General features: G+C 44.8%; 2 protein-coding genes across 2 annotated transcripts in view; both read left to right on the top strand.

The window, feature by feature from the left end:
* BEST3 (bestrophin 3) overlaps positions 1-3,030 on the top strand; it is a 73,576-nt gene extending 70,546 nt beyond the window's left edge. Inside the window, exon 11 of the mRNA XM_067009738.1 lies at positions 609-3,030. Coding sequence (XP_066865839.1) covers positions 609-704 — 96 coding nt within the window. The 3' untranslated portion in view covers positions 705-3,030. The remainder of the gene's footprint in view (positions 1-608) is intronic.
* A 6,677-nt stretch (positions 3,031-9,707) lies between these two features.
* LRRC10 (leucine rich repeat containing 10) lies at positions 9,708-13,393 on the top strand. The gene has a single exon (XM_067009747.1). It carries the CDS (start codon positions 9,806-9,808, stop codon positions 10,643-10,645), a length of 840 nt encoding a protein of 279 aa, XP_066865848.1. The 5' UTR covers positions 9,708-9,805; the 3' UTR covers positions 10,646-13,393.
* Positions 13,394-13,546: the final 153 nt, after the last annotated feature.

Raw genomic sequence — 13,546 nt, 5'->3', positions numbered from 1 at the left:
CTGCATTCGCAGCTGAGTGATACATGTCTGATGACCCCAAAGTGATGCAGTGGGAAGTCCCTGCTGCCAAGCTTGATGGGGACCTTAGGGACCACCTGGTCCAACTCTCTTGTCTCCAGATGAGGGAAAGAAGAGTGAGAAGTTCAACAACTTGCCCAAGGTCACAGAGTAATGAAAACACAGATCTGCAGAGTCTAAGTCTGGAGCCCCCTCCCGCAGTATCAACCCCATCCCATCAATACGATCCTAACTGACCAGGACTCAGACAAAGCCCTCCTGTCTCAAAGACACCTGAGATGGAGCAATATTGAGCCCATGCCACTGTTTCTTCCAAAAGTAAATGGGAGAGGGAAGTCCCTGGTGGTCCAGTGGATAGGACTCCGCACTTTCCCCGCTGAGGGCCTGGGTTCGATCCCTGGTCGGGCCAAAGAAACACCTTTTTTGAATTAAAGAAAGAAACTCTCCAACAAGAGAAAAACACAGCCTCTGGGGAGTCCAGGTTGGTTTGTGGCCTTTCAGAGCCAGACGTCTCCAGATCCCCAATCTACTCACATAAGCTAGTCTTGTAATCACATAACTGCTCTTCTGTCATTCTCTCCTATAAATAGACTTCCCGAGGGAAGCATCACAGATGTCTACAAGCAAAAACTTACGGCTGGTGGCCTTTCATGAACTCCTCCAAGGTCTTTTCTTCTCCAAGATGATGTCTGCTGGACTTAACTTGGATCAAAGAAATCCTGAAAAGATAGAGAAGGATGAGTGAGCTCGTGGTGTCAGTCCCACCCTGTTTCAGTTCATCTCTTTCAACATCAACTCAGCAGTGTGTGGAGGACGGTAGGTGTCAGTCACGGAGAGACGATGTCACAGCCTCCAGCTGCGCCAAGCTTCCCTTAGCTCTCCATGCCATGATGACCTTAAAGACACCAGAGCCACCAGGACCAGTTTCATTGTCCTTGTTCAGTGGTAGCTTGCAACACACCAGGCTTTTTGATAGCTCACTGGTTCCCAAAGTTATGAGCTTGTTCCATCAATCCTAGGAGGTTCTACATTGGCAGTAGTTTTAACCATGTGGCTAGAGCTGACCACAAACTTGGGCAAATACTGACATGCGTTAAAGATGTGAGGTGGCATCAACCAAGTATTGATAAGAAAGTTTACAGTGGGAGGGGGAAAAGTTGACCTGTATTAAGCTTCTGTGTTCCAGGTATTTACTGTCATTTAATCCCCACCATGATATTAATATCATCTCCAGTTGATAAATGTAGAAAGACTTTCAGAGAGGTTCAGCAAGCTCCCCAAGGCCAGAAAGACAGGAAATGGTCGAACTAAAATTCCAAACCTAACTGCCAACCCACACACATCAGACGTCCCCATGGCAGGCAATGCTGGTTTCCTACCTAACCTCTCCTTTCTTCCTTGTTGACAGAATCCTGGTTGCATTGAGGCAGCAATGTGCCCAGCTCCAGGTGGCCCCAGAGTTTAGTAGCATCTACCATCCTCTGAAGTCACCTCTAGCTACTGGACTGATGCTTGAGCTGCAGCTCAGAATCCGTTTCCTCAGAAACCATCTTACACACAATAGTCAGTAAGACTGCCATCACTGCATCACCAGCACACTTCTGTTCTACGGGTTAAGACAACCCTTAGAGATTAACCTGGGATATCACCATTTATAGCATAATTTCTACTGGAAAACACATTAAAAGATGTATACACCTGCTATTCCCCTACCCCCCACTCCCCCAAAAAACAAAAAAAAGCTTCCAAGAGACTTCGTGATTCCTTCATAAGGTTTAAGTTAATTCAAATTTCACAGGTCGAAACCCAAAGCTGCTTTCCTATTATCAACCCTTTACTTATCAGGAAGATCTAGGAGTATCAAAAATGCCAAAGGACATTTATGAAAATATACTTAAATATGGGGTATTTCTAGTCAATCTTACCTCTCTTTATTAAATTGAAAGAAAATCTTCCCTACAACTGAAAAAAAAAAAGGATTCTAGTCAAGAAGATGAAATACTAGCTGTTGTACCCATTTTCCAGTTACAGTGATGCATTTCCCTGCAAGAAAACTTCCGGCTTTAGGATAACCCAGGGTAACCTTGGCACTACTGACATTTTGGGCCAGATAACTCTTTGCTGTGGGCGCTGTCCTGTGCATTGGAGAATGTTTAGCAGGGTCCTTGGCCTCTACCTGTCAGATGCCAGGAGCACTCTCTCTCTCAGCTGTGACAACCAGAACTGTCTTCAGACATCGCCAACTGTCTCCTGAAGGGCAAGCCCACCACTAGTTAAAAACCACTGGCAAAGGCTGATAAACTAGAAGGACCTATTTACTCAAAGGGCTGCACTAAACCTTATAGAGCCAGGAAACATGCCAATGAAGTAAGAAGGACTGAGCCATGTTCTGATAGCAAATCCTACTCCATAAAGCAGGGGGCAGATGATCACTGAAATGGCCTTCAGCTGTAATCACGAGTAAGGCCCGTTATCCAGGGCCGTCAAGAAATGCAGCTTCAGAGAGCATATCCCTCATTGCTTGTTCCTAGGGATTGAGTCCCCTCGAGGTCCATCTTCCTGGCTTTGGTTCCTTTCACTCACACGCAGGCTATAAAAAGGCTGCCTTTCCTACTTCTGTTCATTTCCCCCTGGCTCTCCACCCGTGAGTTGTGAATCGAGTTGATGGAACTCCTTTACGGTTCGTGTATCACTTCACTGCTCACTTCAGAAGCCCTCTTTCTCAGAATAAGTGTCTTAGCTCAACAATGCTACTGAACAGATTCCAGCAGTTCGACGTTGAGTGAGAATCTAATCAACTTCACAGAGTACTTTGGGAGACTTCTCTGGAATCCAGCTGTGGGCAAGTCCACAGAGCAGGCACATTTCACAGTGGTAGGCTGAACTCTCAGGGGAAATCTCGTCTTCATCCCAGCATTGTGCTCTAGGAAAGCACAAAATTGGAGTTTATCCTACAGGTTGCCAAGCAAATATGTGTTCCTTTCCAGGTTTTTCCAACCCTGTGTATATCTTGTTAACTATTCTCAATAAATTCTGAGTCTTTCTCAGAGCCACTCTCTTTTACCTCAGTGATCATCAATGGTAGGGAAAAAAAAATCTATGGATTCATAAATATATTAAGTCACTGGCTACCAGTAATTTGAGTTTACATTATCAAACTGAGAGTAATACATTACTCATTCTTTCATTCAAATGCTCCAGGAAGGCAGGGAATTCTGTCCTTATTTGTTGAGTAAATTAATGCCCACTTCGTTTGAGGTGCTGTCGTTAGTGCTGAGAATTCAACAGTGAATAGAATTGGCACAAGCCCTGCCTTCAGGCAGGTCTCCTGCAGCAAGAGAACAAGAGAACTAAGAAGTAAATAAAACAATCACAAATTGTGGTAAGAGCTAAGTGGAGAGAAACTGGGGAGTGGAGGCCAGCTCAAATAAGGTGGTCAGGGAGATCCTCTTTGAGGAAATGCCCATTAAGCTGAGACCTGAAGAACAGGAGCTGGCCTGAAAAGATTTTCAAGGGACCACACATACACACACACACACACACACACACACACACACACACACCCCACATACATGCAAACCACATATATACATACACATATAAATACACTTGCAGGGATGCACACATACACACCTATACACACATGTGCAATACATTCATACACACATACCCACATAAATACGCAGATATGCACATATACACACATACACACACACAAATATATACCCTTTGGTTCAAGGGAACCTACAGACCTCACCCCAAATGTTATCTTTTTTTTTTTTTTAAAGCTTATTTATTTATTTATTTATTTTGGGGTGTGTTGGGTCTTCGTTTCTGTGTGAGGGCTTTCTCTAGTTGCGGCGAGCGGGGGCTACTCTTCATTGCAGTGTGCGGGCCTCTCACTATCGCGGCCTCTCTTGTTGAGGAGCGCAGGCTCAGTAGTTGTGGCTCACGGGCCTAGTTGCTCCGTGGCATGTGGGATCTTCCCAGACCAGGGCTCGAACCCGTGTCGCCTGCATTGGCAGGCAGATTCTCAACCACTGCACCACCAGGGAAACCCTCTTCTTTTTTTTTTTTTTTTTTTTTTTTTTGCGGTACGCGGGCCTCTCACTGCTGTGGCCTCTCCCGTTGCGGAGCACAGGCTCCGGACGCGCAGGCTCAGCGGCCATGGCTCACGGGCCAAGCCGCTCCGCGGCATGTGGGATCCTCCCGGACCGGGGCACGAACCCCTGTCCCCTGCATCGGCAGGCGGACTCTCAACCACTGCGCCACCAGGGAAGCCCAAAACCTTTGCTTTTAATACTAAACTCTACTGCCATCTCATAAACCATAATAAGATAGTAAAAGTCAGAATTAATCATAAATCTCAATTATAGATTATAGTAATATGAAATCTTTTCTTTTTTCCTTTTAAGTACATAACAGAACCAGGCTAACAAAATGCTACCTAGTAGGAGTCCTGTTTTGATAGATTGCTTTCATTTCATTTCAATAAACGTTTATTAGTAACTGATGGAAATAGTTCTTACCCATTAATGTTAAATTGACATACCATTTTCCCCGAGTAAGTAGTATTATCATCTGCTGATACAGCTGTCACACTGAATGTTCCTGGATTCTTTTGAAGGCCTTAAGATTATAATCCTTCCATTCAGTCTTTTAACATTACACAATTGTTTAGGAAACTAGCCATGTTTCAGCTCTGGGAAATCCACATATATTCCATATTAATTAAGTCTGCTTCAATAAACTGCTCGCAACAGTCCTGTAGATATAGGAAGAAAAATGAACTGTGCAGGGTCAGACAGCCACGGGAGGGTCGGAGTAAAACTACAGGCTAGTTTTGATGGGTATCTGTGATTCTTTTTGGCTGTCAGTATACAACTCACCTTCCTGTGTTTGGGGAATTTCTCACTTTAGGAATCTTGGTGGTGGAAAAAGGCCCCCCCCACCACAGAATCCAAAACCTCAACCTTAGCCTCCCTTAGGTTAGGGTGAGCATGTGGCCAGTGAGATCTCTCCATCAGATTCAACTGCCAGTGATGCAAAGAAGCAGGGCCTATGAAAAATCCCTTTGCGGGGGTCAGGGGAAACGTGGCTACATCCAGGTTTAGGGGCAGTGTTCAGCACCAGGGAGTCAAAGGGAGAAGCAGAGGGGCTGAGCCCAGGGGTGCCAGTTCTGCACTGAGTTAGGACATGATCCTGGCTGTAGCATCCAAGCCAGGTTCCTCAGGGTACCCAGGGAATCTGTGACCATCCTGACACCTTGTCATAAATTCCTGTTCACTGAATCATCCAAAGATGCTTTTTTTTATTGCATGGCAATTAAGAATCCTAATACTAGAACTGAACCTGGAAGCATCCGAAGACCCAACATCACTTAGTTCTAGACAAAATTTTTGTGCAGACACCTCAGTGGAGGAGTCTGGAGTCAAAACCAACAGGTGCACATGGTCAGACAGGAGTCTAGGTTTGGTTTCAGGCCTGAGGAGGATGAGCTTGCTTCCGGATCACCCTTCGTGAAGGCCCAGGACTCTGGCAGTGGACACCCTTCTCAGCATCTGGCACCATGGTCCCCATGAATTCTAACAAAGGAAAAGCCAGCTGTACCTCAAAGCTAATTACTGGAACACAATTCACTTTATGTTTTCTGTTTTCAAGAGTTTTCTGGATGTCTCTTGCAACATGGATTGTCTTTTCATTGGGATGTGTATATCTGTGCACGAGAGTGTGTTCTCCTTTTGATATAGGCTGTTCTTCTAGGGGCCACTTTGCTAATTTTATACCAGCATATCATGGGGGCTGAATCCAGTAGAGTGTAGTGAAGATCAGCCATATTCTTCCTACCTCTTCTCTCACACACACTCCTGCGTGTTCCTACCCCAAGCCCCGGAGAGCAGCTTGGGCAGATCCTACAGCTTTCTTGACACTTTCAGATATTTAAACATTTAGTCAAGTCTACCTCAACATTTTAACATCTCATCCAATTTCAAACTTCTTTCTGCCCAGCTGAGGCCTGGCCTGTGGCTTGAGGACTGACAAACAGAAAGGAGTTGGCACTAGAGGTAGGAGACACAGTCTTTTCTTTTACTCCCTAGGCTCCACCTCCTTCTCTCCTCCCCCTTCCCTCCCCCTCGATCCCCTGGGGGTTGGGTCCAGCAGGAGAGAGCGGTGACCAGACGCAGTTTTAGTTCTCCTTTGGCGGAAACTTGTTTTCTGTTATGGCAGATATTCAAATGCTGGCTGGTTCCTGGAGGTTCTTTTGGGACCCTCCACCCTCCCCTGGCACAGCAATGCACCCTCCTGCCAGCGGCTCACAGAACTCTGGGAAACACTTATGTTTACCAGTTTGTAAAAGAATATGATAAAGGATATAGATGAATAATCAGATGAAAAGAAACATTGGGCGAGGTCTGGAAGGGTCCTGAGCACAGGATCCTCTGTCCCCGTGGCATTGGGGTATGTTATCCTCCCAGTGTGGATGTGTTCACCCACTTGGAAGCTCCCAGAGCCCCCTAGTACTGGGATTTTATGAGACGTCCCTCACGTAGGCATGAACCATCATTAACTCTATTTCCAGCCCCTCTGCCTTCTCTGGACGATGGCAGAGTGGGAACGAACATTCCAAGCTTCTAATCATGACTCTGTCTTTCCGGTGACCAGCCCCTATCCAGTAGCCACCCGGGAGCCCACCCAGAGTTCCTCATTAGAACACATGTGCTACTAGTGTTCTTATCACTTAGGAATTTACAAGGGTTTTAGCAGACCTGTGTTTGGACGGGTTCAAAGACCAAATATTAGAACAAGAGATGCTCCTAGTGGTCTTATCACACAGGAAATCACAAGGGTTTTAGGAGCTCTGTACCAGGAAACAGGGGTAGAAACCAATATATATATTTTCTATTATCTCACAAGTGCCTACATTTTAGGGTTGTAAGAATTAAGTGAGCTAATAATACTGTAAGCAGCACACAAGTGTTAGAGTTAACTCTCTGAAAATACTGCAGTAAAATTAGTTAAGAATTTCTTCTGCTCTCTCCATTGTTTTTGTTTCTTGATTTCTTTTACTCTGCTTATTTCAATCTCCATCTCTCACGTAGAAGGCTTGTCTCGTGTGTGGTTATCCTTAGCTAACTGCTCATATTTAGGGGCTGGCATTAAAGTGCTGAGTGGAAGTGTGTGTGAGGGTAGTTTGTCAACTGGTGTGACCTAACTCCACTCTGACAGAACTGTATACTCTGTGAGATCAGGATCCTTTCTATCTTGTTAGCCACCAGATTCCCTGCATCTAGAACACAATAGGTGCTCAATAAATATTTGATGTTATTTTTAAACCTCTCTAAGCCTCAGTTTTCTCATCTGGAAATTGAGGATAAAAAATATTTACCTGGCAGGAGTTGTGAGAAGAGATAGTATATGTAAAGCACCAGTTCAGTGCTTAGCACTGTTGTAAATAATAATGGTAGCAATTATTATTGTTATCATTTCTAGGGACATCAGGGCAGCAGCTTCATGACCATTTGTGGTCACCACTGACCATGCTAAATATAGAGCCAAAGCACAGTACCTGTTGAGAGGCTAGTTATTACAGGACAAATCAGCAAAGCAAGGAGAGGGCTTAAGATAATAGCCCTTGACATTCAATGTTTAGAAAGTCCAAGGACACTGGCTTTCATCATGACTGAGAAGAAGGTGGGTAGTGATGCTGCATTGCCAAATAGCTCTGTAGAATGGCCATTCACATGGAATGCTCCTGTATTGCTCTGTTCAGTCTATTATAAGCAATTTAGCAGTAAAGGCACTGGAGAAGGTTAAATGGTGTACCAAGCCTTCCCCCCAAACCTGGCACTCTATCCAGACAGCAGACAGGCTGCTAGAAATGGAAACAACCCATTTCTTCTGGAAATGGAAACAATCAGTTTCTTTTGGAATAGAGTTTTTGAAAGTAATACATGTATATAGTTTTTTAAAAATCAAACAATACAAGAGGGTGTAAATGGAAGAGTCAGCATTCCTATCACCCCCAAACCTTCAGCCAGATTCCCTAGAGATAATCACTGTTCTGTCTTACAGATACTTTTAGGTATATGCAAGAATATATGCATATTTTTTCCCAGATGGGATGGTAAAAAAGTTCTGAAACTTGTTTTTTTGCCCTTCATTTATCCTGAATATCTTTGCACATCAATATATAAAGATTTATCTAATTTTTAACAACTGCTCTGTTCATTAAGATAGGTAAGGGAGGGGCTTCCCTGGTGGCGCAGTGGTTGAGAATCTGCCTGCCGATGCAGGGGACACGGGTTCGTGCCCCGGTCCGGGAGGATCCCACATGCCTCGGAGCAGCTGGGCCCGTGAGCCACGGCTGCTGAGCCTGCGTGTCCGGAGCCTGTGCTCCGCAAAGGGAGAGGCCACAACAGTGAGAGGCCCGCCTACCACAAAAAAAAAAAAAAAAAAAAAAAAAAAAGATAGGTAAGGGATAAGCCCCCAGATCTCCACGCACGGCTTAACACAATTGAAGTTTCTCATTTACCTAAATCCAATTGGCGGTAGTGAGTGCGTGGGGGAGGGGAGGTGTTCTGACCCTAGCAGGTATTCAGAGATCCAGGATACCCAGGACTTCAACATATGACTTCCACATACTTGGTGGCTTCTAAGGTCACCCTGGGTATTAGATGGGGAAAGAGTGTGGAGGAAGGTGAGGTTTTAAATGAACCTGGCCTAGAAATGTTTTATACCACTTCTGCTCACTTCCATTGGCCAGAATTAGCCTGACTGCCCTAGACCAGTACTAGGAAATGTCCCAGATGGACAGCTTCTTCCCACAGTAACTCAGCTCTATGGAAGGAAGCTCAAACCTTCGAGGGGCAGTGAGCCACATCCCACACAGACACATTGTAGGAATACACCCTCATTTATTTAAGCTTTAGAAGGCTGCTTTTCCTCTTCTCTTTCTTCTGTTTTTCTACTTGTCCTTTGTCAAAGGCAAATTTTTTTAAGTGTAGAAAACCACTAACTGGTAAGAATGAAGAAATAAGAAAATGGACACTTGTGGAGCATATACACTCGTTCACATCTGGTGGGGTTAGTGGGGAGACACGACCAACGAAATGCCTTTAAAGGATGCATATCTTTGACCCAGTAACACTTCTAAGGATATTTCCGAAAGAAATTAGTGGGTAACGGCTCACACTATGTACAAGGATATTTATAACAGCGACACATTGTAAGCAACCTAGATGCCCAACAACAGAGACCTGTTTACAGTGCATCCATATAATGCAATGCTTTGTGGGTGTTTAAAATAATTGCATGGAAACCTGCAAACATTAAAATATGTCCATATGTTCTGATAAAAAACAAGACTCCTAAACAGTGTATTTTTTTTAAACAAATTGATTACGTGTAGCAAAAGGCTGGAGGACATCTGTTAAATAAAACTTTACCCCTGGTGGGTGTGACTATGGTTGTTCTCACTTTCTTCTTTTCCACCTTTTGTAATGTCTCAAGTTTTATCATTAGAAAAAACAGTGAAGCTATTTTCCATTTGAAACAAACAAACAAAAAAATGTAGATAAAGAGGACTGGGGCTTAGGCAACTGAAAGCAAGTATCTGAGACCCAGCCTCCAGGACCCTGCCTGTCACCCAACACTCAAGTCGCTATCAGGAGCACTTCTCTCTGTTGCAGTGACTGGCTTCTGTCACGCAATCCCCAGGTTATAATGAGGGGAGGACAGGCCTCAGGGCAGAGGCAGCAGCCCCAGGGTCAGCGGCCTGCGGCTTGCCATGGGGAACACCATCAGGGCCTTCGCAGCCTTCGTCCCAGCTGACCGCTGCCAGAACTACATGGTCAGAGACCTCCGGGAGATGCCGCTGGACAAGACGGTGGATCTGAGCGGGAACCTGCTCCGCCACTTCCCAGTGCACGTGTGCTCCTTCCAGCAGCTGGCCAAGCTCTACCTGAGTGACAATCGCCTCAACAGCTTGCCTCCGGAGCTGGGGCAGCTGCAAAATCTGCAGATCCTGGCCCTGGATTTCAACAACTTCAAGGCTCTGCCCCAGGTCGTATGTACCTTGAAACAGCTCTGCATCCTCTACCTGGGCAACAACAAACTCTGCGACCTCCCCGGTGAGCTGAGCCTGCTCCAGAATCTCCAGACCCTGTGGGTCGAGGCCAATTACCTCACCCACCTGCCAGATGTGGTGTGTGAGCTGAGTCTCCTTAAGACTCTGCATGCTGGCTCCAACGCCCTGCGTCTGCTGCCAGGCCAGCTCCGGCGCCTCCGGGAGCTGAGGACCATCTGGCTCTCAGGCAACCTGCTGACAGACTTCCCCCCTGTGCTGCTTCACATGCCTTCCCTGGAGGTGATCGATGTGGACTGGAACAGCATCCGATACTTCCCCAGCATGGCCCACCTGTCAAGCCTGAAGCTGGTCATCTATGACCACAATCCTTGCAGGAATGCACCCAAGGTGGCCAAAGGGGTGCGTCGCGTGGGAAGATGGGCGGAGGAGACCCCAGAGCCTGACCCCAGAAAAGCCAGGCGCTACGCACTGGCCAGGCAGGAGAGCCAGGAGGCACAAGTGCCTGCCCTGCCTCCTCCACTTCCGCCTACCAACTCCTGAGAAGTTTCAGGTGTAGGTCAATGCCAAGGACCCAACTCCATCATCTTCTGGAGACCTCTCCATTAGAATGCAAAGGACTGCTCCGGGACAGGTGGGGCAGCTCTGCCAGTGGAAAATGGAATAGAGTCAGATGAAATGCCTACCTCACACCAAGAAAATACTCAAGGCCAACATCTCTCCCAGAGGGAATTGTGTGCTATAGGTAGCGTGACAACTTCTTTGCAGGAGAATCAGCCCCCCTCCAAGCAGGTATTTTGAAACACTGAAGAGCAAGAAAGGCTGGGGACCCTTTGGCCTCCTCCAGTCTCCAGGAGTGGATGGTCATGAGCCCAATGAGCCCCTCAAATAAGGTATTTGTTATAGAGCTCATCTAAAAGTTCAGGGGGCCTGTCTCCAGCCCTTTGCAGGATGTATTTTCTTACTATGAATGACCATAAATGGTAAGAAGACATTACCGATTCAGGCCACTTAAAAATGACATGTCTACCTAGTCAGTCCGATTCAGACTCTTTGTTGTTGCAAAGGCTCAAGAAGCTTTTCCCCTGAAATTTAGCGGCTGCTGAGAAGACACTCCTGCTGCGAATGCCTCCTGGTGGAATCCAGCTGCCACCTTAAACTTGACAGTGGTTCATGCTGATTTCGCTCATTTTCCTTGAAAGATTTGGCCAAAGGTCTGCTCCCAGCTGTAGATTGTCACTGGCAATGCTGAAAGTCATCTAGAAAACAGAACCTCTCCTTGGCAGTGCAGTCGCATCAAAATCAAGCCTCGTTGTGACTGGCTGCCTCTGTGGAGCAGAGCCCTCCTGTTTACTCACGAAATGAACCAGAATTGAATTGAATCTCTTGCCCTGCAGGGACCACATTTCCAGAATCATATTAGGTTCAAAGTTGTAGGTGAGAAATCTGTTCGCTTGCAACATGCATTTGGAAATTGGAATTGCAGGTTGTGGTATATATAGGAAGTGTCTGCCTCTTCAGCATCAGTATCTCTGCCCTTGCTCTGATTTGTTTTGATTTTTGTAGATAAAATCTTTTGATGGTCGGTGTATAAACCTAGGTATTCAGGCCGCTATTTCTCTGAAGTATGTTAATCATGACCTTTTCTTCTCCCCATGAATACATCACTTTTAAACAAACTGCTGTCAGTGGGTAGTTTAGTAACACAATCCTTTTATGTTCTTGAACTCTTTCAGCAGTCAAGGACACAAAAGTGTCATCTTAACTAAAACATATTGAATTTAGCTTTTAAAAAGTACTTTTGCCATAAAAGCAACTTAACCCAGCAAAGTTTGGTTCTTAAATGACATTATACAGCAGACTATTATCATGTTTTCCTACCACAATTATTTCTTGCTAAACCAGAGGAAGAAAGTTTCATGGTTTCACATAATCTCTTCCTGTCACCACCTCCCAGTCTGTAGAGTATCTACAACCCATTGATCAGACTGCCAAAGGGTCCTTTTAATCACTAAATTGTCAAATACTTAACTCCTTTAACAATGAGTCCAGATTTCTATTAGACAGCTAGGATTTAGTCTATTTACTCATTCCTAATGACTGCAATTACACTATACTCAGTTGATACTAGAAACTTTCTGCCAACAAGACTGCCTTCTGAGCTGTATTCACAATGGCTATGATTTTCTTTTGACCCTCTCTTCCCCCTCCTAGGAAGCCATAAGCTGTAGCCATTTGACCTACAAAACTTTCATCTAATGAGCTAACTAGTCTGAAACAGATATCAAATTATAAACATTCTGACACATAATTAAACTTTGTTCTAAAATAACCAATACACAACAAATAAACACTTCTTAAACAACATGGTTAAGTGTTCACCACGAATTTTGCTGTCCAAGTTTTCACTATAGGATTTCAATCAATTTTATAAATTGACTATGTAAATGAATATTTACATTTCCATAACCCTCTCATGTTTTCTTGAAATTCTAACATAATTATAAACTTAAAAAAGGAAAAATGCTGAAGCACCAAACGTTAACTTTTTTACTTTTTTTTTTTTGGTGCACTGCACGACCTGCTAAAATCTTAGTTCCCCAACCAGGGATTGAACCCAGGCCATGGCAGTGATAGCACCAAGCCTTAACCACTGGACCACCAGGGAATCCCCAACATTTTTACTTTTAAAAGTCCTGAAACCCAAAGTGCATCAGAGGAAAATCTCTTCTAGAAGTTTATGTAGGATTTTAGCTTCGACAAATATGAATGATGCCAACTAAAATCTTTAACATGGATTTTAAGGACGTTCCCGAGGTTTGTTTTTGTCCTAAAACAACACTAAGTTTGCAATTTCACACTTGAAAAGTCAGCTTGTGCTCTAAAAATCAACTAAAAGCCCATATCCTACACACAGTAACCTGGAGGCAGTGTACTACAATGGTTAAGAGCATGGCCCTTCAAACTACCTGAGATCACATCCCACCTTTGTACATTTACTGGTCAGTTACCTACCTGTGTGTTTCAGTTTTGTCATCAGTAAGGTGGTAACAGTTTCTGCCTCAGGGCCCTGTCAAGTTTAAACAAATTACTGTGTATGAAGTGCATGGAACAGTGATTGGCAGGTGATGGCTAATGTTTACTTAACATGTTCGTTTACTAAGTGTTATACCATGGCAGTACAATACTTTTATTTACCGTACAATCAGTATAACTCCTTGTTTGAAGGAAATAAACATAAATAGCAATTGAACAAAAAAAGCTTTTTCTCTCAGTAAAATTTTCAATATATTTTGTTTGTTTGTTTGTTTGTTTTGCGGTACGCGGGCCTCTCACTGTTGTGGCCTCTCCCGTTGCAGAGCACAGGCTCCGGACGCGCAGGCTCAGCGGCCATGGCTCACAGGCCCAGCCGCTCCGCGGCATGTGGGATCTTCCCGGACCGGG

Source organism: Kogia breviceps, chromosome 12 (assembly GCF_026419965.1).
Source record: "Kogia breviceps isolate mKogBre1 chromosome 12, mKogBre1 haplotype 1, whole genome shotgun sequence".
Classification (NCBI taxonomy): domain Eukaryota; kingdom Metazoa; phylum Chordata; class Mammalia; order Artiodactyla; family Physeteridae; genus Kogia; species Kogia breviceps.
This window is presented reverse-complemented; position numbering and strand designations above follow the sequence as displayed.

What these genes read in the sequence shown, in the direction of transcription:
- LRRC10 (XM_067009747.1), top strand. Translation starts at nt 9,806, where the DNA reads ATGGGGAACACCATCAGGGCCTTCGCAGCCTTCGTCCCAGCTGACCGC.